Genomic DNA, 22,737 nt, shown 5'->3' with positions numbered 1-22,737 from the left:
ACCAGGCAGGATGGGACGATGGACTGACTCATGACACAACAGGTACAGAGATACATAGGACCGGACAATGTTTTTCCACTCCTCAATTGTCCAGTGTTGGTGATTGAGAACCCAATGAAGCCTCTTCTTCTTGTTTTTAGCTGATAGGAGTGGAACCCGGTGTGGACCTCTGATGCTATAGCCCATCCGTAACAAAGATTGACGAGTTTCGCATTCTGAGATGCCATTCTGCACACCACTGTTGTACTCCACCGTTATTTGCCTGTTTGTGGCCCGCTTGTTAGCTTGCACGATTATTGCCATTCTCTTTCGACCTCTCATCAACTAGCTGCTTTCGGCCACAGGACTGAGACTGTTGGCACCGACAATCAGACCATGCTAAAAGTCGCTTAGGTCACTCGTTTTGCCCATACTAGCAAATTGAACAGTAACTAAATGCCTCAATGCCTGTCTGCCTGCTTTATATAGCAAGCCGAGGCCACGTGACTCACTGTCTGTAGGAGCGAACCATTTTCGTGAATGGGGTGGTGTACCTAATAAACTGGCCACTAAGTGTATGTGAGTAGCACTGTAGACAAACATTCACCTTTGTTCAAATAACCCACTGGGCACAGACGTCAATTCAACGTAAATTCCATGTTGGTTCAACGTATTTTCAATGTTTATTCAACCAGTGTGTGCCCAGTGGGAACCTGTGTCAAGAAACGTAGAAAATCTCTGACTTTTGATCCCATTGTCCATTCAGTACCTCTAAAACTCAGGTTTGTGGTATTTTACCTTTCTATCTCTCTCAAACTGTTATTTCACACCATTCAGGTATTTGTGTGAATTGGAGTCTGACAATTGGCATCCTGAATCCATCTTAATGGAATAGGGAGCAGAAGCACAGGATGAAACACAAGAAATACAATGTTTCTCAGTTTTCTGTATTTTATTTGAATCAAAACATTTGACCTTGAAGGGATATTTAGTAGCAGTGAGATGCTGGGTCATTAATAGGGCATTTTGTGTAAGTCTAGGAGGCAGTGGCGGTTCTAGACCATTTCAACTGGGGGCAAGCGGGGGCCAGTTGTACTGTTAGAGGGGCCAGCTACAGACGTTATTGTTGTCATCGTTTTCTTCACTGCATTGCAGGCATTAGCAGGCAAAACACCATGCTCATAATCATCATCGTTGCCCCTGTCTAATAACGGATGTAAAAAAAATGAACGACAGCAAAAATGTGTTTTGTAAAAATGATTTTATACTCCACATCTAGGGGGGCCACAAGGGGGTCCAAAGTTGTTGTCACAGGGGCACTGCCCCCCCCCACTGCTAGGAGGGTGCTTGTGTTGTTAATGACAGTGGTGTAGCACTGTTTTGCAGGGCCCCCCACAAGGTAGAGCAACCCCTCAAAAGAAGTAGTGTTTTGATTGTTTAACTCTGACATAAGATCAATGTGGTACTGATACTCCCTGTATATACAGTAGCTCCTTTCTTGTGTATTTTATTTGATTCCTATTTGATTTGTAATAAGATTTTTTAACTCTGCATAATCAGCTTTTCACTGTAAAGTCTACACCGGTTGTATTCGGTGCATATAACAAATACATTTTGATTTGAGATGATTTAAATATGTAATACAAATCTCCAAACGTTTTGTTTTGTTTTATAGCACTATTAATTGCTTTAGCATTTTGTAGTGTTTTTCTAGATTTAGAACATAAAAAAACATTTATAAAGCAAACATTATTCCTTAGGTCAGCAAATAGCAAATAGCACAGCAAATACTTCAATTGTTTAAGCATATGTTGCTGAACATAAATATTTTTACAGAACATTGTAAAAATAAATTGGTCTTAAGGGGGTTAGCCATCAGCGAAGGAGTTGACCAGCCACTGACAGAGTTGACAACAGATACTGAAAACAGACATATTTTTGACTCTAAAAATCTAAGTTCAGTACAAACATTTGTAAAATATGTCAAATGATTTATTTGAAAATCCCCAATAAAAACATATCCATTCTATCAGATCTTTCAGCCCTCTGACGGAGTTGACGTTGTATAAAAGTAATAGTTTTTGTTTTATGGAGTTGACAAAAATCTAATTTTCTTCTTCATTCAAGTGCAATACACAGTAGCAATTATTTTTTCTTCTCAATTGCTTTATGAGTCTAAAATGTAATTAAATGTAACATATTGTATTTGAACCAAAATTCATATTCTATCAGGCAGATGGAGTTTACAGTTTATGGTTGTGATGGTGATTCCAACATTGTTTGTTTAAATCTATCAAAAGTATATAACTTTACAGACCATGAGTGGTCTTGTTACACTACATGTAATGAGGACATGAATAAGGGGTCATTATGGTATAGCTGACCCTCCTCATTCCTGATTAATTTAGTATTTTAGACAAATCTGACAGAATTAACCAAATCTCCAGACATATTTTAGGAATCACAGCTTCGAGATAAATATTCTTTAAAGTCACAGGGGGCTATTGCAAGAAATGACATAAGATAATATTTCAGTTAATATCCATTATTGCCATTTAAAAAAAAAAAATGTAAACACTTTTTGGGAGAGTTTGAAATTGCAAACCTTTGCTCCGGACGAGGACATATCCAGGCACAGAGCTGACATGGAAATAATATTGAAAGTATTTTGAAAATTCCCCCCCAAAATATATATTTTCTTTATAAAAATTACCCTAAAGTACATTTAAGCAAAATGTCAAGTATAAAAATAAGGTTTCCCTGCCGGACAAGGATTGTCCCGATGTTCATGAATCCCTGAGCTAATTTCAGCTATTCTTCAGATTTTGCCATGACGCTGAAAGAAAATGTAGCAGTTTCAAAGGTAATTTCCTGTAATTAGTAAAAAAATAAATTATGACGTGTTCATATGCTTTCTGGGGGGGCCGACCTCCGGGGGGACCCCAACCCTGTGGGGGTGTGTGCTACGGCAGTGGTAATACCCTTGGGCTTAAAGATTTCTTTTCCACATGCAACACAAATACATAAAACACACAAACCAATGGGAATTCCCACCAAGTCTGTCATTCACTCTATCAATGTATGTCACCAATCAACCCTCTCTAGACGCAATAACAGTATGCTGTTATTGGAAGGATTGAGTCATTTCAACAGAGAAGTGATCTTAAAAACACAAAGGGTTTGGGTAATGGGAGAAATACACTTGAATGACCTTGGTTACTATAGTATGGCTTGACAAGAGGCAGATTTGTGTCTCTACATTCAAAGAAATATAGCTATATATCCTAATCCTCTACCTTTATGTCCTGAGCAGGGAGGTGAGCCAATGTGCTAAAGGTATAACTTTGGCCTGTCATGCCAGAATAGGTTTCTACCACAACAGGATCCACTCCGCGCACCGTCTGCCTGCCTGGGGGAGGGATGACAGAAACCATACAGCCCAGGCAGCAGGATATAGCAGCAACAGAAGATGGAGAGGAGAAAGGCACAGATCCTGTTTGGCTGACAGTCTGAACTCTGGATGTATGAGTGAGACAAGTAGTGGGAAGGTGGGTGGGGGTATGGGTGGTTGTGAACTTAGTAACTATTCCTTACCCATTGCATTTATGGAACCAAACGGGTCCTTCAATTTGGGAGTCTTGAGGCTTCACTGCTGCTGGAACAAAGAGATGGCAGGACTATATAAGGAAGTGGTTTTCAAAATCAACACTGACTGCCCTTGTTCATTTGCCTTTCTCTGAATTAGCTCTCTTACCAGCCTAGCGCTTCAGCTGTCTTGCACAACTACCAGTGTGTTCCAAAGATAAAAGAAATGGAGAAAGGAGAGTTGCATAATTTCCTTCAACCAGTCAGACCAATTACAACTGAAGAATGTAGGGAGAGAAAAAGGGAGTAAAAACACAAACAGGGAGCAATAATAATGAACAGGACTGGGATTCAGCAGAAAGACAACAGGGTCTCAGCCAGGAAACGACAGTCATGGACCCTGGAATGGCCAGGGCACCTTCATCACTACTGGTTTGAGTCACCCCTCTTCCAACTATCTACACATCACACAGATAGTGAGCCTGTTAGCCATTCAAATTAAATATAGCCTTGCCTCCGACATAGCTTGCCTGTTTTGGTCATATTTCTTTGAAAAGCCCGAAAATATCTAGCGTCTACACTCTGCTGTGTCTACGTCTGAAAAGTATCAACAATAGGAAATTATGTTTATACATCATGAACAAAGTGAGGAGACATTTCACAACAGGGGTCAATTATAAAACAATAATTTGTTCGGGTGGAAATTAAGATATGAATAATGGAGCCTAGGGTTGAGGAGGCAGATTCAGAAAGGGTCTTGCAAGATGTACGTGTCCAAAACGGTGCCCTATTCCCTTCATAGTGGAGTACTTACAGGGAATCGGGTGCCATTTGGGATGCATACATGGTATGCATGTGTGTGGATCGTCGTTTTCCACAGACACAGGCAGCTTTGGACACATCAACAGGAAAGAGTCAGGATGTGAGGCTTGGTAATTAGGAAGGTGGGTGTGGGCACCAGATCCTGCTCAGGGACATACTTCACCTTGTTTTCTGTATGCCAGGCCTACCCCCCTAAAGTATTTAATATGCCATCTGGGCACAATTAAAGTAGTGTGTGTGAGGTGTTCTGTTGAACATGTTGCTGTACCTGACTTAATACAGCTTCAATTACACATCAGTACTTTTTTTGTTACTATTTCAGTGTACAACATTCTTAAACCTTTTGCTAAATTGAAAGATGATTAACAAATCCTAGCTCTTTTTGGGAATGGTATATGGAGGTGATTTGGCCAAAGCTCTGTCACACAGACATACTGCAGGTCCAACATCACCTCCACAGGAACCAGAGCAGATTATTACACGATCTCCACAAATCTTCTCCGCTTCCTGCTTAGACAAGGGAAAAGGGGACAACTGGCCTAGAACATTACACACCTATTCTGTGTCAGAACATATAAATAGTGTGACAAAGACTTACTCCAGACCAGCCACACAACCTTTCTTACAGTACTTGCCTTGGAGTCCACTTAAAAACTAGATGTCTTTTTACTGCAGCAAGGAAATGGATTATCCAGATGTAGGGCAGCATTTACACTTTCTAATTGAAAAGCTGGCAATCTAACTCCACTTGGATGACACCTGCTCATCTCTGCAAAACCAGGTGTTTTAGGCCTCTTAATGAAAAACACCGTAACCCCTATTTAGTGCACTACTTTTGAACAGGGCACTATATAGGGATCAGGGTGCCATTTGGGAGGCACACTCAGAATATATAGTCTCTTTTTAGATCTCACAACTGGTCAGTCGAAATAAAATAAAGAGGCTTCAGTCCATTCTCTGTGCACCCCACACACTAAAAAAATATATGTTCACACCTGCATATGACATCACTGCCAGACAAAGCATGACACACACACTGACAGTGGTGCTCCACTTGATTCAGTTCTCCCTTTTTATTATGTGAAATAGTTTTTTTTATATAAACATATAAAACAAATCTTGGAAGATCCATTAAATACAGCACATCTGTACATGGGTTTTTGTACACAGGTTTTCTGCAGAGCTTAGCGTGTTTCTAGATTAACTTCACAAGCATTAGTAGCCTGGCTTTGGAAGAGGGTGGAGGGAGTCACCCAGACAAGAGAAAAAAGTAGAGCAGCAAGAAGGGGGTTATCACACTTTAAAAGGCTTTTTTTTTATCCGACTCTTAAAGTGCCCTTCAAAAATGTATTTCCTCGACTAACAGGAACACTGGGTTCTTTCACAGTTAACAGATTCAGCATTGCGTGCGTAGTTAAGACAAAATGCGTGTTTGTTTGCATACACCATCTGACTTCCTGCCGAAGAGCCTGTGTGAAACTCAAACATCCAAAGGGTAGGAGAGACTAGGGAACATCGAAGTGTCTTTTTCACTAATTCAGAGACCTAGAAAAGAAGCTTCAGAACATATGGTACATTCCTGTACTGTTCTTTCTCCTACTTCCTTCTGTGTTCCAGTGCCATGCACATACATGAACAAAACTTGGTTGTGCTTCCTAAAGAGAAGTATTATTATACCACATAAGACACACTGTGGTGCTCATGTGTTGAAGGTCATCTTGCTTGGATACGGTCTGCATGCTTGCAGTCATCTAGAGATGAATGAGACATGCTTTTACGATCCTCACTAGCCATGACCCTTGTTCAAAAACAACCAGCCAGTGCCATTCTTGAAGTCTCTAGAAATGTGGGTTCAATTAGAGGCGGGGAGAATTCTTAAATTATTTGTATGCATGAAAGATGCTTAACAATGAATGCCATTTCTTTTTTCCCCCTTTTCTTTAGGAACAGCTTACAGGAGAATTGGCGGGGGAATTAATTGGTAACAAATTTCTTTTGATACCGCCGCAGTTCTCTCTCGCTCTTGTTTTACCAAGTCGTGAGGTAAACAGAACTCCGCAAGACAGACCAGTCATAATGCACACCTAATGAACCTAACCCCCACCCCCCTCCCCCTCCCCCAACAACAACAACAGACCTCAGGAACAGAGGTGAAGGACTAAAACATAGAAAATACAAATTAAAACAAAGCATAAATAAATTAGCCAAAAAATTATTGGGAAAACAAGTTCTTTTTTTTCTTTTTTTTTTTACAAACAAATCTAAGGGCACTTCTAGCATCTAGCTTGAGGGTGCTTCTCTAAAGCTTGTGTCTTTGTCAGCACCAGAGGTAGGTGAAAACACCAAACTCTCGAAAACTGATATTCCGCCATTCCAGTGGAAATCTTGCCAAAACACAAAAAGGGAATTCAAACCCTCAAGAAAAATAACATCTTGGTGAAAACAGAATACTAAGCACTGCCCTTTCAATTCTCCAAGCTCAGGTACGTGGTTCTCTCTCGGTGCAGATCTCAGATTTATACAATAACATAGGCATACACACTTCCCTGGGTGCTTTAACATATACGCAGGTCCCCACACATAGTTTCAACATCACCTATACGGCGAGGTAGTGCATGGAAAGATCAACATAGCGTATCTATGAGTACGAATGGCAGGCAAGAGCAGAGCTTTAACTCCTCTAAGGTCAAGGAGCTGTCATTCCCCCACTGAGAAAAACCCTAAACAATGGCTGTGAGAAGACAACCAACCCACTGAGCAGCCTCTCGCTCTCCCTTCATGTAAGGTCAGAAAATACAAAACAAGGCAACTCGAGACAGACACTCCAGTGCCCCCTCCCTGGAGCTCCATTGAAAACTCTGTCAAGCACTGGTTCTCAACATTGGGTGGGTGGGTGCAATGGTCACAGTAGGAGCCTGGCAGGTAGACACCAGGGGTGCTGGGTCTCCACTCAAGACCTCCTCCCCTCCCTCTCAGGTCTCTCCCCCAGTCCAGGACAAAACAGGAGGCACTAGATGTAGTCATCGTCCACAGGTTCGCCCCGTACGTCACAGTAGTGGATGAAGACCACCACCACACGCTGGAAGACCCCATGCCGCGTCTGGCGCCGCTCCGAGATCTCCTCACCGATGGTCTCCATGCAGATGTCTGCCGAGAGCTGGCCCTTCCTCCGCGGGGCGTAGATGGTGGCTGCAGGAGAGACACGGGAGAGGATGGTTGGTACCATAGCAAATGAGTAGAACGGGCTAGAAACCTTTCACCATGGTAATTTGGTAAACTCATGGGTACACTCAAAATAGCTGCCAGTCCACCCATTATGGCATCATTGAATGTGGCTAGCACCTTATGATAGACAAGCAGACTCAAGAGTGCTACCGAGAAGGTACCTATCAGGGAAGTAGGCCCTAAAAGGTGCATTCCATTCTATTCATTTGAATGCCTCAAGAGATAGATCACAGTTCTCATATAACACAACTGACAATGATCCTAGAAATAAGAGAGCAGGTTTGCTAGTCACTGTCGACAGGTTGAGCACATGTATATAGCAGGTAGGTAAAGATGGTGACAACTGGACAGGGGAGACGGTCAACTCACTGCTCTCATCATCCTCAAAGTCATAGCGTGCGTAGCTGTTGGGATCAGCTGTCCGTAGGGTACGGAGCCAGGGGAAGTCTGTGATCATGGAGTAGGGCGCTTCATCTACCAGTCCTACAGACAGTAAACACACACACACACACGAGAGACAAGCTACATCAGGCAGGGCAGAGTAGCTACCACCCCAAAATTGCAAGGGTAAAGTGAAGAAACACAATGTAGGTCTTGAATCATGAAAGCCAGAGGGGACCAATGAATGAAGCATGGAAAAACACTAGAGCCGGGTGTACACTACGCGATTTTGGCCCCGATTTAGCGGTCCCAGACAAGTTTGACATCGGAGACAAAAATCCCCATGTTGTTGTCTACTCGGGGCCGACGCACGTTTAATGCGAGTGGGCCAGAGACGCAATTTGAGGGCTACCGATCCAGTCTTCGAGCAGTCCCAGACGTCCCGGTATTTTCAAACATGTTTGATTTTATCGGCACAAAATCTGCAACGCTCTGGTAGTGGTAGATATGCAATGACAAGATTTTAAAACGGCGATCAGCAATAGCCAATAAAAGCTCTCCAGAGGAGCAGCCAGTGAGATGACATATCACATCACCCAGAATGTGTACTCTCGAGCAGGAGCGATGACTACTACTAGCATGCGTTTACTTGCAAGCGTGAACGTCAGACTGAAAACTTTTATGAGGCTGCTTTGAGCCATCAGCTCGTTCTAGCTATCTTATCACATCCTTGTTTTAGCGAGACAGGGTGGTATCGAGAATCCTCACGACCAAGTGAAGAATAATTTAGTGTGTGACTCCACAGCTGGCCTTAATTGGACTGTAGAGATCCCAGTAGACCAGCACTATTCACATGGTTTATTAATAGAAATAATGTAGAATAGAGTGACTAGAGAAGGATGTAGCTTTGCTGTGAAGAGACCGAGACCCAGTCTCAAAGGGTTTTAGACAGCACTTCATCTTACCCTCCAAGGTGTAAATGTCTCGGCCCCAGGGGTAGCTGGGATACTTCTTGATATCCTCTTCCGTCCGCGTAGCTTCGGGGAAGAACTCGTACTTGATGAGTTCCCTGTTGATTAAATTAAAGTGGTTATTCATGTTGGGTTTTTAGATGAAGGAAGGAAATGGGCATTAGTCCTTGATCACCAACCCAACAGTCTAGTACAGGATGGCTGAATTATGGTCAGGAGAGAATCAACAGCGCCACCTGCTGGCCGTAGTGAGAATGACCCCGGGCCATCTTATTGGAGGAAACAGACTGGCAGTAACCCACTAAATATTATACTATAATATTATTGGGGCAGCAGGGTAGCCTAGTGATTAGAGAATTGGACTAGTAACCAGAAGGTTGCAAGTTCAAACAAGGTACAAATCTGTCGTTCTGACCCTGAACAGGCAGTTAACCCACTGTTCCTAGGCGGTCATTGAAAATAAGAATTTGTTCTTAACTGACTTGCCTAGTTAAATAAAAGGTAAGAAAAACTATTGGAAATTGAAACATCTAACCAAATCCATAAACAGAAAAGAGGTATATTAAAAAAGGTATTATCAAGCAATATCTATGACTCACTGGCTGATGTTGGCGATGGTGTCCATCCAGCTGCGTACTCTGACCTTGTTCCTGACATTAGGAGGGTTGCTGAACTCGTGGATGATGGCGATGTGGTAGGGGTACGGCCCACGGAACAGCTTCCTCTCCAGGGCCAGAGAGTCAATCTAGGACAAGGTCAGAGTAGGACAAGGTTTACAAACCATATCGGCATGTAGCCTAGTGGTTAGAGCGTTGAACTAGTAACCGAAAGGTTGCAAGATCGAATCCCCGAGCTGACAAGCTAAAAAATCTGTTGTTCTGCCCCTGAACAAGGCAGTTAACCCTCGGCAGTCATTGAAAATAAGATTTTTTTCTTAACTGACTTGCCTAGTTAAATAAAGGTAATGTTTTACAAATTAAACTGGGGATACTTCTGCTAGGATTTAGTCAGAAATCATGCTCACATTTCCCATGGAAGCCATATGTTTTTAATTCAGTGTAAATTTCATTTGGAAATGAACAGGTTCCAGAGAGGAAGTCTGTGGTTCTGACTGACCTGCTGCATGGGGCGCATGTAGATGATGCGGTTTCTCTCCGGGGGCATGCGGAGGATCTGATCCAGGACCTGCTCCATGTCCAGCTTCTTACACTGGGCGTAGTCAAAGCGGTTCACTATGGGGGCACTCTCCACCTTCAGGTGCTTCAGCACTCTGCAGCGCGTGGCTGGAGGGACACAGAGAGGGGACGGCAGAGGGCCATTTAAAATGGCCAAATGGGGCGATTTGGGATTTAGCCTTCGTATGACAGAACGTCCCACTAATTATGTTCATTATCAAGCCTTGATCATATATCGAGGAGAATATAGAAGGGAAACCTACCATGAACAAACATCATCTTAGGGCAGTCCTTCAGCACCAGGTCAGTGATGCCACAGTTTGTAAGGGTGATTCCCACTAGGTTTTTGGACTTCAGCGTCAGCACCTGAACGGCAATAGGGAGGGATAAGCAAAGGAAGGATGCTGCATTTAATATAGATTCCTTAATTTTACCATGTATGGCTTCGTTCCAAAATGGCAACCTGGCCTATTTCCTATGTACTGGTAATAAGGTGTCCAATCTATTTCTGTGCCGCTTTGCTCAGGAACAGTGAGTCTCTTCCTAGTATGTGTAGTGGTCCTACCTGTACATGGTCGTCCTCAGTGACCGGGTCGCTGGTGCTGGTGGACTTGTCTGCTGTGCGTTTCCTCTTTACAGTGACCCGAGGCTTGGAATTGGACAACTCTGCATGACAAAACAATAGGAACTATGAGAAACTCAAAGCCTTGACAATATGGCCTACATTTCAAATGATCAGCCTCACAATACGTTTCATGCTATTACAGAGGGACTGCTTATCCCCTGTCTAACCTGACTCAGACACCAGAGGTACAGATGACAGTCTGCTGCGGGCGCGGGTGACTGGTCGCCTGGGGAAGCCATCTCTTAACCCTCTGGGCTGGGGCTCTACGCTGGCCTCCCTGGAGCTCTGACCCAACATCCTCTCACCACGGTGCCCCTCAGGCACGCCCCTCGCCAGGCTCTCTTCAGCAGGGTCCCTGGCCTCCGGCCCCTCTGCGCCTGCTCCCTCCCCCAGATCCTGCCTCCTCTCTGGGGTCCTGTCCCCTCCTCCTGCCCCTCCAGAGGCTGGGTGGTTGGGCCCACTTCGAGTCCTTCCCTCTGGGATGGGGCGAGCCCTACTGCAGGTGCAGCGAGTCCTGACTGTACCCTCGTCCCCTGCCCGGGCTCTGGACTGTTCCTCCTGGTTAGCAGAGTCTTCTCTCCAGTGGACAGAGCAGACACAGCCCCCTGTGGTACAGCCTGCCCCCCAGCAGCCCCGGTCCCTGCAGCAGGCTCCTTGGAGTTCTTGTCTTTATTGTCAGGGACCTCAGTTGCAGCCTTCATGTCAGCTTTGATCTGCTCACTGGTGACCTGGCAACCCTTCTCACAGCTGGGCTCCTGCAGGGGTGGCCCTCGTCGACGCAGGGGCGTCTTCCCTTTATCTGCAACACACAAACACAGCACAGAACTCACAATAATAAAATGTAAATATAAGCCTTAGAAGCCATTTTGAGTTTTATGGCAAGGATAGAAATGTAATTTTCATTGTCAGCAACCAGGTTCTTATGATCTCTTACAATCTATCATAATTGAAAGAGCTGATTTTTGATGTGAGGATTAGGGATGAGCATTTGAAATGATTTCACCATTCAAATAATAACCTGAAATTCTTTCGAATATCCAGATAATCCAAATAAAACAATTGCTTGATGAATCAGATTGGCGCAATTGCAGAGGAAAGAGATACAGGAAAATAGCAGCCCGCCCGCTGTTGTGGTATTTTTAGCTAACAACAACAGTGAAAGAGAAGTCCGATGCTCGCCATGATAGAACAGATTCTGTTTCAAGACAGTTTTCTGGTAAGTGTTTTGCATTGATATGTGCCAGGTCTCGTGAAACCTCCCTTAGGTGCGCTTGTCATCGCTAATTGAAGAGGGGAAAATATCATATTTAACTGAGACAACTTTTACATTAGTATTTTTTAGGCCTATATTAACAAACCTAAAACTCACAAGTTAAAACAGTTCAGATATTTTGAATAACCGTGCCCATCTCTACATTTTAGAGACTCACTAATGTGTGTGGCTGCCTCCTCAGCAGTGGCAGTCTTGCCAGTGGGCTGCGGTGGTTCAGGAGGATAAGTGGTCAGTTGTTGCTGCTGCTGCTGGGGCTGCCCTGGAGCCTGGGTTCTGGCAGGGCCCTCCTCATCCTCACTGTCCGAGTCGAAAATCACCACTGGAGGTTTCTTCACCACACACTGAACACCACTGGGCCCTATAGGGTGCGGTGGAGAAACACAGAAGAAAAAAAAAGAGCGGGGAGCAAGATGGTCTGTTTATCTCTGACTGAGGAGATGAGAAATAGAGAAAATAGTGGAGAGAAAAACAAATAAAATGAGAAAAGTCCGTTCTCATGTAAACTCGCTGAAATTATGTGCCACTGTAGTGGAGTTAGTTCTGTCCAGACCTGCTTGCTCCTCGTCTGCGTTGTCTGGCCGAGGGTTGGCAGCAGGCTGACTGGGACCAGGGGGTTCCATCTCATCTGCAGGCCAGGCCTGGACCATGGCCTCAGCCTCGATGTTCTCATCCTGCAACATCCCGTTCACCTCAGGAAGCTCTGGAGGAGAGGAAAAGTAGTAAGGTCATGAGTTTGTAGCGGTACATTACGCAGCTAAGATCCCCCATGTCAGCAATAGTAGCCATGTTGACAATGTCATTACAACTTTAACAAAAATGTAGCAATGTTATAACACTGTCAAGTAGTAATGTTGTAACAATGCGAGCAGCAGGGTACCCTCGGCCCTGTGTTGAGGTTGAGGCACGACAGCTGCACCCTCCTCGTTGTCATTGTTGTGCGGTGGGATGTTGGGTGCATCGTTGTTGTTGTTCTGGTGGTTGTTGTTGTTGTTATTGTCATTGTCATTGTTAGAGTTCTGGTTGCTGACCAGGGCAGAGGAGACCCCTATCCCAGTGCCAGCACTCAGACCCACACGGGCACAGCCCTGAGGGAGAAACAGAGGGAACACACTAAATGTATTGGGGAAAGTGTTATGGAATGTCATGTAATATTTAGCATTTTATGTAACTGCCTTAATGTTGCTGGACCCCAGGAAGTGTAGTAATGGGGATACTTAATAAATACAAAAAAAGATCAAAGACCATCATGACCGATTATTTATTGAGCAGATGGTCAGGGGGCCAGAACATAATTACAAATCATTTGTAGACTGCAAATTGACCACAAGAAGCCCAAACAGATATTTCCTAAAACGTAAGAATTTCAAACCTTGTTTACATTTGTATAAACTATCACATACATTGAGTATACCAAACATTAGGAACACCATCCTAATATTGAGTTGCATCCCCTTTTGCCCTGAAAAAAGCCTAAATTCGACAAGGTGTCAAAAGCGTTTCACAGGGATGCTGGCCCATGTTGACTCCGATGCTTCCCACAGTTGTGTCAAGTTGGCTGGATTTTTTTTGGGTGGTGGACCATTCTTGATACACACGGGAAACTGTTGAGCATGACAAACCCAGCAGCGATGCAGTTCTTGACACACTCAAACCGGTGCGCCTGGCACCTACTACCATACCTCGTTCAAAGGCACTTAAATCTTTTGTCTTGCCCATTCACCCTCTGAATGGCACACAGACAATTGAGACATGGATTGTGTATAAAGGCCTCGTTAACCTGTCACCTCCCCTTCATCTACACCAATTGAAGCGGATTCACAAGTCACTTTAATAAGAGATCATAGCTTTCACTTGGATAGTCAGTCATGGAAAGAGCAAGTGTTCCTAATATTTAGTACACTGCGTATATCGCTTTTATTATGCATGGGAATACTTTGTAACAGATTTCCGAAATTAAATTCACATGGAGCTGATTTGCTGGTGTTCTTAATGTCTTTTATGACCAACAATACAATTAAAATAAATAATGGGAACCCTGGCCGATGAGGTGTTAACATTTTTGTCCAGTCTGGACTAAGCATAGAACTTCATATTCAGTCACAATCCCTGTGTTGTTAGATCACATCCAAGGTGGTTATAATATTCTATATCTGGTCCTCTAGTCTATAGCTCTTTTGGTAGCGCATGGCTTGCAAAACCAGGATAGTGGGGTTTGATTTCAAACACCCGTATGAAAAAAAAGTTACACCCCTGTGTAGTAGATTTTGAAATGTTGTTTTGCATCAGCAGTTATCTTGTTAGGTCAGTCACTTAGCCCATGTCAGCTAACATTTTTTAGATTATTAAATTAGTTTAGCGGCCAGCTATCTAAACTTGTTATCATGGTCGAATTACTGGCCGGGGGTCCCCATTGATTTTGTTAGTCAGTCTCACATCGATATATTAAAAACTACAAACATTTATCTACACCCTATGGCAAAATGTATAGAATTCCAGTAAATTAGCTGTAAAACGGCTTATTTTCCTCTCCAACCCATGGCAAAATTGCACAAAACTCAAAAATGTCAACATTTTCTCTCCGCTGTCATGAGGGGGGCCCAGTGCAGTAGACTTACCTTGGGTGGCTCTCTGAACATCTGGTCCAGGGAGATGAACTCCAGGCTGGGAAGCAGTTCAATAAACTGGCTGAACGACTCCAGCTTGATGGCATGGCAACGCACCAGAGTCAAGTCCACCAAGCGACTCCACCGCGAGTGGTCTGATGACAACACAGACACAGTTCTCAGTGTCCTCTTTCAATGTTCATGAGCCTGCCCTAGTCATTTAAGTAAAAACCCATAAAATGATCTGTTTCATCAAAGCTAAGAATGCATACTGCTTCAGGCAAGGTATTAAAAAAGTTTTAAAAAAATAAAAAAAAGACCCACAAAAAAAAACACAAACAGATGATTTGGTCCATTACCTGTAATCCACTTGTGTGGGTTGTGGAGGTGGGGGCAGTTGTATATGACCAGATACTTGATGGAGGAGAACACCTCGTTGACAGCCTTCATCCCGATGTCCGTGATGATACCTGGGTTTTCAATGACGTCAGCCAGGCCATACTTCACTAGCTCAGAGTGACTCATTTTACCTAACCAAGAAAATACATTACAATCAATACATTTTATGTAATAGCATAACCATAACCTACAGTTAAAAGGCTAGACTTTTTATTTTATGGAGCATCGTCCTACTTAGCTACATATTTTTTATTTAAATAGTTTCAGAAAGTAGATTATGGGGTACAGTAGTAAAGGGGAGGAAAGTAGGAAAGTGTAAGGAGTGGTAGTATTCATATCCTTTGCCCATAGACAATGTGTTTTGTAGGCAGGTTTCCGCAAGATGGGCAATCTCAAAGTCAAAATTGACTATATCTGAAAAGTTCAAGAGATTTTTTTGTTGTTGCTTTTTGGTCTTAATTTAAGGTTAGGCATTAGGGTTAGCAATGTGGTTATGGTTAGGTTTTTTTTTTTAAATCTGATTTTAAGACTTTGCTGCCATTCCAGCTAGTGACCACTCCGCAGAGCGTTTGGCACTTCCTAACGTTTAATCGAACAGTAACTGAACACCGATGCCTGCTTTATATAGCAAGCCATGGCCACATGACTCACTGTCTGTAGGAGTGAACCATTTTCGTGAACGGGGTGGTGTACCTAATACACTGGCCAGTGTATACAACTATAAAATATTATAAGTTTTAGATAACAACTTAGGCCTTAACTGACTCACACTGCAATAGGAACTCATCGACGTATCCAAGGTGCAAAGTCTCAAACTGGGGAAATTCCAGCTCAGCCATCTTCAGTGCAGAGAACACCCCGTCTTTGGTTAGGGAAGGCTGGATTCGAACTTCATGTAATCTAGATACACAAATAAAACACTAGCTAAATCTCACTATTCATCACGTTTATCCATTTGCTTTACTCAATTAGTGAGTTCTTCGCTTACCTGCGTGCAGCAGTGATGATGAGGTAGCCCAGGTCAACTTCAAGTGCATTCTTACAGGCACCAAATACAATAGTGTGCAAATTGCGAAATCCACCTGGGGCACAAAGGGTAGGTATAGCCATTTCATCTAGCATGTTCATGGAATGCATTTTGATGTGCAACATGTCAAAAAAGGATCCAGAATCCAATATATTTTTGGCTCTAGAGATTCATTTGCCTGCATGTTTATTTATATTTTTACATATTGGCCTAAACTATGCTTGGGAAATCAAAACACATTAGTGCCTATTTTGAGGGGTGACCTAGCTAGTTAGCTACTGTTTGTACGTTAGCGATGATGGCGGTTGCCTGAAGCATGATTCTATCATGACCAGATTAGCTAAATAATGCTGTTTTATTGACAGTAACGTTACTTGCTCATGTCTAATAGGTCCTTGGAACGTCCAACTGATGTCGCCCCATTTTACATTCAAATTTTAGTCTTTAAAATTGTCAGAAAAACGCCACTTTCATGTACCACACGAGAAAGTGGGAACTCAAAACACATTAGCTAGATTGCTAACTCTAAATATGATTGTTGCTAGACAGCCATGGAATTGATCTAACAGTAAATGTATAATGTCCTACAAAAACTTTCCATTGGTTGGCCTACATAGGCTACTTGATGTAATCATCGCAAATGGCGCATCATCTCAATTACATAGTTTGTAAAGTGGTGTTATTTCCTCTATTGACAGTTGAGAAATAATTGTTATGCTCGCAAAGCTGAGACTCCTTTTTAAACAACAGTAGCGGTAGTTGTTTTAATTGTTTACTGCAATTAGCCTACATTTTCGAAATTTTGCTCAACTGTCAGTATGCTTGCGCTTATCAAAATGCATCTTTCCCTTCACTCCGTGTGCAAAAGGGAGGCGCATGAGTGCGAGCCAGCAGCGAAACAGCAACAGGGCAAATACTTTCATTGCAGGAAGCAGGTTAATACACATTACTGTTGACGAAATAATGGTTTTAGAACACAAACATCTGCAGGGACGTTGTATAGCCTAATCACTGACATAAGCAAAATTGCGTCGGTAAGAGGAGGGCAATGTCGGTGTCTAATTTTCAACAACAATTAGGCAGTGGCGCAATATAATGCAAAAACTGTAGTCATGGTCACATTTTTTAAGACCTTTGAGAACTGAATTTAAGACATTTTAAGACTCAGGGCCCTTTTCACCCTAAAAAAAAAAAAAACTTGATTTAACTAGGCAAATCAGTTTTAAGAACAAATTCTTATTTTCAATGACGGCCTAGGAACAGTGGGTTAACTGCCTGTTCAGGGGCAGAAAGACAGATTTGTACCTTGTCAGCTCAGGGATTTGAACTTACTTGGCCAATGCTCTAACCACTAGACTACCCTGCCGCCCCTTTAAATCAGATACATTAATGTAAGACGTTAAGGAACCGTGGACACCCTGATACTTATTGGACTGGTTTCCCAGACACAGATTTAGCCTAGTGCTGGACTAAAAATACCTGCTATTAAGGTTCCCTATTGACCATGTTTTTAGTCCTTAGTCCTAGTCTTAATCTGGGTCAGGGAAACTGGCCCATTATTGAGCATGACACACACACCCCCAGATGTACTGAATTAAATATAATTACGATGGTCCTTCCTTACCTGACCTCCAGCTGTCCTCCACCACATGCTGGATGAGCCCCCCAAGGAAGGGCACTCTGACCAACTCCAGCTGCTCCAGGTTGCGGGCCGAGGCAAGGCCCGTCACCAGGGGCACGTACTTCAGAGAGTTGGTGGGGCCAGCGCAGTTCCTCATCACAAAGGTCCGCAGGCTGACACATAGGAAGTCTTTGAAGGGCTGGGGCTTGGTGAGGCGAACCCACTTCAGGTACAGGTGTCTTAGCATGGAGACGCACGGGATCTCTGGCACATTCACCCCTGGGATGTAAGAGAGTTAGTACACTGTGGTCAGTGTCATTAATCTGGTAATTATTAATTATGCCATTGAGCACAACAGAGTTGGCGAAAGCCCACACAGATCTGCTACCAGTCTAGGGTGCCATGACCTAAACAGATTGGGAGATATATGCCTAGTCCTTGATACACTCACCGACAAGATGCAGGGTTTGTATTTTGGCTGCGATTGGGATGGTGAGCTTGTTTTCAGGGGGAATGGGGAACGCCCCGTTGCGGTTGCGGAACTTCCCCAGGATGTGGACCTGAGGCATGTAGTTCCAGATTGCCTCCACCAACTCCAGATGAGACGTCTCCACTCCCTGCAGATAGACAAAGACATCTTAGTGTAGACAAACCTAGCAAAACATATTTAGGAGTAATACAGTATCATAGCAATGGTATAACTCAAAATGGATCACATCAATATAAAGATATTTAGGTCAACCTAAAAAGGCTTTCAAGATCACCTCACCTATTTTCTGAATTGAAAAACATGACAGTCACAATTGTTCCTGGCCCGGTCTGTTAGACCCAGACTCACCAGCAGGTTGGGGCAGGCCTGAAGTGCCTCCAGTACTCCTGGGATACTGAAGGCCTCGTATCCCCGGACTCTGCGGCGCTCCAGGTAGCGGGGATGAAGCCCATACAGCTGCTCCAGGTCTGGCATCTTCTTCAGCAGCATGAGGAAACTGCAGTCTGTGAATCCTGCTCCATGGCACCAGGCCAAAACAGTTTCAGAGGGTTAACTAAAGAGTACATTGACACTTTTTTTGTAAGCCCACAATCATTCAATATCACAGAGTATGTATATATTACCTACAATCTTAGCTGCTTTAGACTTTAAGGTTCATTTATGTTTGACAGTGCTTCAAAATCAATTATCAACTATTCTGTACCCTAAAGGATGATATGCATCATCAATATCCTCCTGCTACTTTCCAAACATGCCATGTACCTCTCTGCCTACCTGAGGGCATGTACTCCCACCAACGGCTAGCACACAGGTCCACCACCTTCACCACCCGCAGGTACAGTGTCACCGCTTCCCGAAGCTTCCGAGAAAGGCACTCCATACACATGATGTCCTGCATGGGCAGATACCTGCATGGAGGGGGGATAAAGGAGGGAAATATTTACAGCTACCCTATCCTGGTCATTGTGGCAGAGTATCACCTTTGAGGGTCAAAAAAAGAAAAAGTTAAATGGTAAAATTATCAGATTTTGTAAAAGCACATTAAGATTTTCAGTCCAAGCAAGGACCAATGATGACATCACATTGTCATGTCAGAGGGTGAACAGTATCAAATAACGCTTATGTCCCAAATCGCACCGTATTCCCTATATAGTGCTCTGCTTTTGACCATAGGGGTCCTGGTCAAAGTGAGTGCACTATATAGGGAATGGGGTGCCTTTTGGGGGATACCCCCATTGAATTCTGTTCTTTGACACTCACTGACCGGAATATGTGGCAGAGGACCTCATGGGAGAGTTCATTGATGTAGTCCTTGGGCTCCTCCAGTCTGTAAGGATTGGCAGCTCCCCCACTGGCGAGCTGTGTCTTGGTGGACTTCCGCCTCGGGCCCATCATGTCCAGGGCAGTGAGATATTCACCCAGAGAAGGTAACAAACTCACTCCCTCTCACGCGGGCCCTGTTATTCAGGCATGCACACAAGGACACGCACTGATGACACTTCTGCAAGAGAACATTTTTTTCCCCTCAGTCTGGGATAAAGATGCCGTACTTTGTGGACCAAAAGTGAAAGATACTCAAGTCACCAAGCATTACTTGAACAAAAAGATAGTAATAAGTAAATATGACAACGTTTGCAGACTCAACGATTTACGATGGAGTTGATCAGCGACTAGTGTGGGCTGACTGGAGCACTGACATCACATAAAAGTTTGTATAAAGGCGGGCTATTCTTTGGATGCTGCAATACGGAGTTTAAGATAAAAAATATATTTGACATCGGAACTACAGTCCACCCACACTAGTCACTGCCATCTTAAATCATGGAGTTAAGTTTAGGTGGCTATAGCAGCCTGGTTTCATAGACTAGACGTAACATAGTAAATCTGAGACACTCAAATTAGTATGATGTGTTACATTTGGTATGGTTGGTCGGGGTTGATATAAAATGTGAAGACTAGCAAGCCAAAGCTTGTGAGTTTAAATCTCATCACGGACAACTTTAGCAAATTTTCAACTACTTTAAACTTTTTAGCTATTTTGCATGCTAGTTAACCCTTCCCCTAACCCTTTTACCTAACTCCTAAACTTAACCCTAAACCCTAGCCTAGCTAACGAAATGGGTGATGGACATCCATAAAATGAATACACACCATATGAAACGTAACATATCATACTAAATGGAGTGTCTTGGATTTACGTGCCGAATAATACAAAATGCTCCGAGACCAGGTTAGCTATAGAGACCCATGACTGACAAGCTATCTGTCAGGAATTGGCTCAGACTAATTTTTTCATGTCAAATGCTAGCTACATATAGCTCACATACAATAAGCTTTTCACTTAGCCACATGCCATCTATTGAAGAGTTATTGTAATTTCATAATGAGATCATCACTACAGCAATACAACTAGCCAATCAGTGAACCAGAATCTGGCCTTACAGGAGATGTTGCATATGGCGATTCTCCTTTATTAAGCGCAGGAAGGTTGTTATTTAATCTGGCTAGTTGAATGGCTGCTTCCTGGGCTTAAAGGAGAGTCACCATATTCAACTTATCATGTAAAGCCAGGTTCTGGTTCAGACAATCAGTAGCTTAACTATTGAGTTCATTCAACAGAGTACCACAGTATGAGTCACAATACCCATAAAAGCTAGAGGTCAAACAGGGAGATAGCTTCAATCATTTTTTCCACCATTCACTTCCCCCCATAGGGGATTTTAGAAAAACCTTAAAATAAGCGCTGTTTCTCATGTACATCGCATGACGTTTTGATAACCCTGTAAATATCTCTAGGACAAAGTGACTTATCAATATATTCGCCTACAATTATCCCAAAATTAATGAGCTGCTAATGTGGCTATCGCAATGAACTACAAATGATATCAGGCTCTGGGCGAGACTGTAGAGGCAAAGGTGTTAAGAATCTCTGGATTAACTATCCAATGTTAGCCAAATGTAATAAGCGGTATACATTTATTTAAAATGGACAATTCTGTGAACTGTCATGTGTAAGTTTAAAATTGACACAATACCTGGTAGCAAAGGTGTCCACTAGAGATGACATGCAGGAGCTTGCAGGGATTTGTAGTTTTGCATTTGTCTACTTTGATGCTTATTAGCATTTTAGAATCAGTAAATAAAGCAGGATATACTGACAAAAGTCACCTTGTCCTAGAGAGATTTACATGGTTATCAAAAAGTCATGCCAGGGTAAGCCTACACGAAACACAGCCCTTATTTGAAGTGTTTCTAAAAAAAACTATGGGAAAAATGAATGATGGAAAAACGGTTGGAACCATTTCCCTGTTGGACTACTAGGTTTTATGGGTATTATGACATCTCCACTGTGGTGCTCTATAGGCTGCTTAACACACCAATTAACACAATAGCCAGGTAGCTAATGCTAACTTAACTAGCTAACAAGCTACTGTGTTCATTACAGTATTTCTGCATAAACTGAAAGCCATAAAAAGCCACCAAGGCTTCCTATTACATGACAGCATTTTAGACGACTAAATACATCTCCAGCAAACGAACGAAACCCACTAAAAAGTGAGACAATGGACATAAATAACGCAAAGTAACAATTAACAAGCACGGGCCACCCCAAAACACAAACAGTTAGCAATGACTAGCTATTACCAGCTAGCTTTGTAGCATGTTTTGCTAAGCAACATTCACCTTTCAGGCTAGTGAGAATTCACGAAGAGAGGGCTGAGGAACATTTGATTCTTTCCAAGTTCTATACAGGTTCTCGTCAGTTGGCTTGCAAGCAAGTTGACTCTTCTTCGAAGCTTTCAATCGCTCAATACAGGTTGACTCAGACAGCTGGCTGGCTAGCTAGCTGGCTGGCTAACAACATCCCCACCCGACACCCGTGGAAGTAACTTAAAGCCTTTTGCGGGAGTGGCAAGCACTGAAAAACAGTTTTAGTTATCCGGTGGTTCTATCTGAACTAATCCTTGTCTGAGGACTTGGACCGGGCCTCTCTGTCTGTCTCCAGGAGGTCCGATAAACACAGCATATGAAAGATGAACTCGCACCTCGATATCTGCGCTCAGATCAGAGACGTACTTCCGCCATACACGCGTACCTCGATTTCTGCGCTCAGATCAGAGACGTGCTTCCGCCATACAAACGCTCCGCCCTACTGTGAATGTACACTAGATAGCGGTAAATTGCCGCGTGCCGCTTAGGCCGCCCATTGTGACTCGCTTGTGGGCGTGCTGGCAGCATGTTCGATTGTGCGTAAAGAATTCAGCATAGCAAGTTTGTATGAAGGTCTAGTTATTAATTCGTACATAGTTCAATAGTAATATCCTCGAAAACGCTCTGATGACAAACACACTTTGCTGCCCTGTTTCCAATTGTCCACATGGCTGGGAGAACCTATTCAAGTAAGTAAATACATTTCGAAAATGTAAAAAAACAACTATATATTATTAGCTAACTAACTACAGTGCCGGCTAACTCAAATGAGCTGCTAAATGAGCTAACTTCACATACTGTATAGATATCTAGCTAAGTGAATGAAATATCACCATCTACCTAACTTCAT

At 43.2% G+C, this 22,737-nt stretch overlaps 1 protein-coding gene across 1 annotated transcript; it reads right to left on the bottom strand.

Annotated features, from left to right (window-relative positions):
• Window positions 1-5,429: 5,429 nt before the first annotated feature.
• LOC115130490 (F-box only protein 38) lies at window positions 5,430-22,286 on the bottom strand. Its single transcript, XM_029661682.2, is given in 22 exon segments — window positions 5,430-7,575; window positions 7,981-8,094; window positions 8,958-9,061; window positions 9,563-9,708; window positions 10,080-10,246; window positions 10,402-10,504; window positions 10,704-10,804; window positions 10,931-11,387; window positions 11,390-11,562; window positions 12,194-12,394; window positions 12,587-12,736; window positions 12,914-13,121; window positions 14,652-14,794; window positions 14,999-15,169; window positions 15,808-15,938; window positions 16,027-16,120; window positions 17,690-17,965; window positions 18,138-18,303; window positions 18,525-18,688; window positions 18,951-19,084; window positions 19,441-19,633; window positions 21,861-22,286. Coding segments are annotated over 21 exon segments (3,513 nt in total). The 5' UTR covers window positions 19,572-19,633; window positions 21,861-22,286; the 3' UTR covers window positions 5,430-7,396.
• Between the last annotated feature and the right edge of the window lie 451 nt (window positions 22,287-22,737).

The sequence above is a fragment of the Oncorhynchus nerka genome, linkage group LG6 (genome assembly GCF_034236695.1).
Source record: "Oncorhynchus nerka isolate Pitt River linkage group LG6, Oner_Uvic_2.0, whole genome shotgun sequence".
Lineage (NCBI taxonomy): Eukaryota > Metazoa > Chordata > Actinopteri > Salmoniformes > Salmonidae > Oncorhynchus > Oncorhynchus nerka.
The sequence above is the reverse complement of the archived record's forward strand: the minus strand, read 5'-3'. Positions and strand labels throughout refer to the sequence as shown.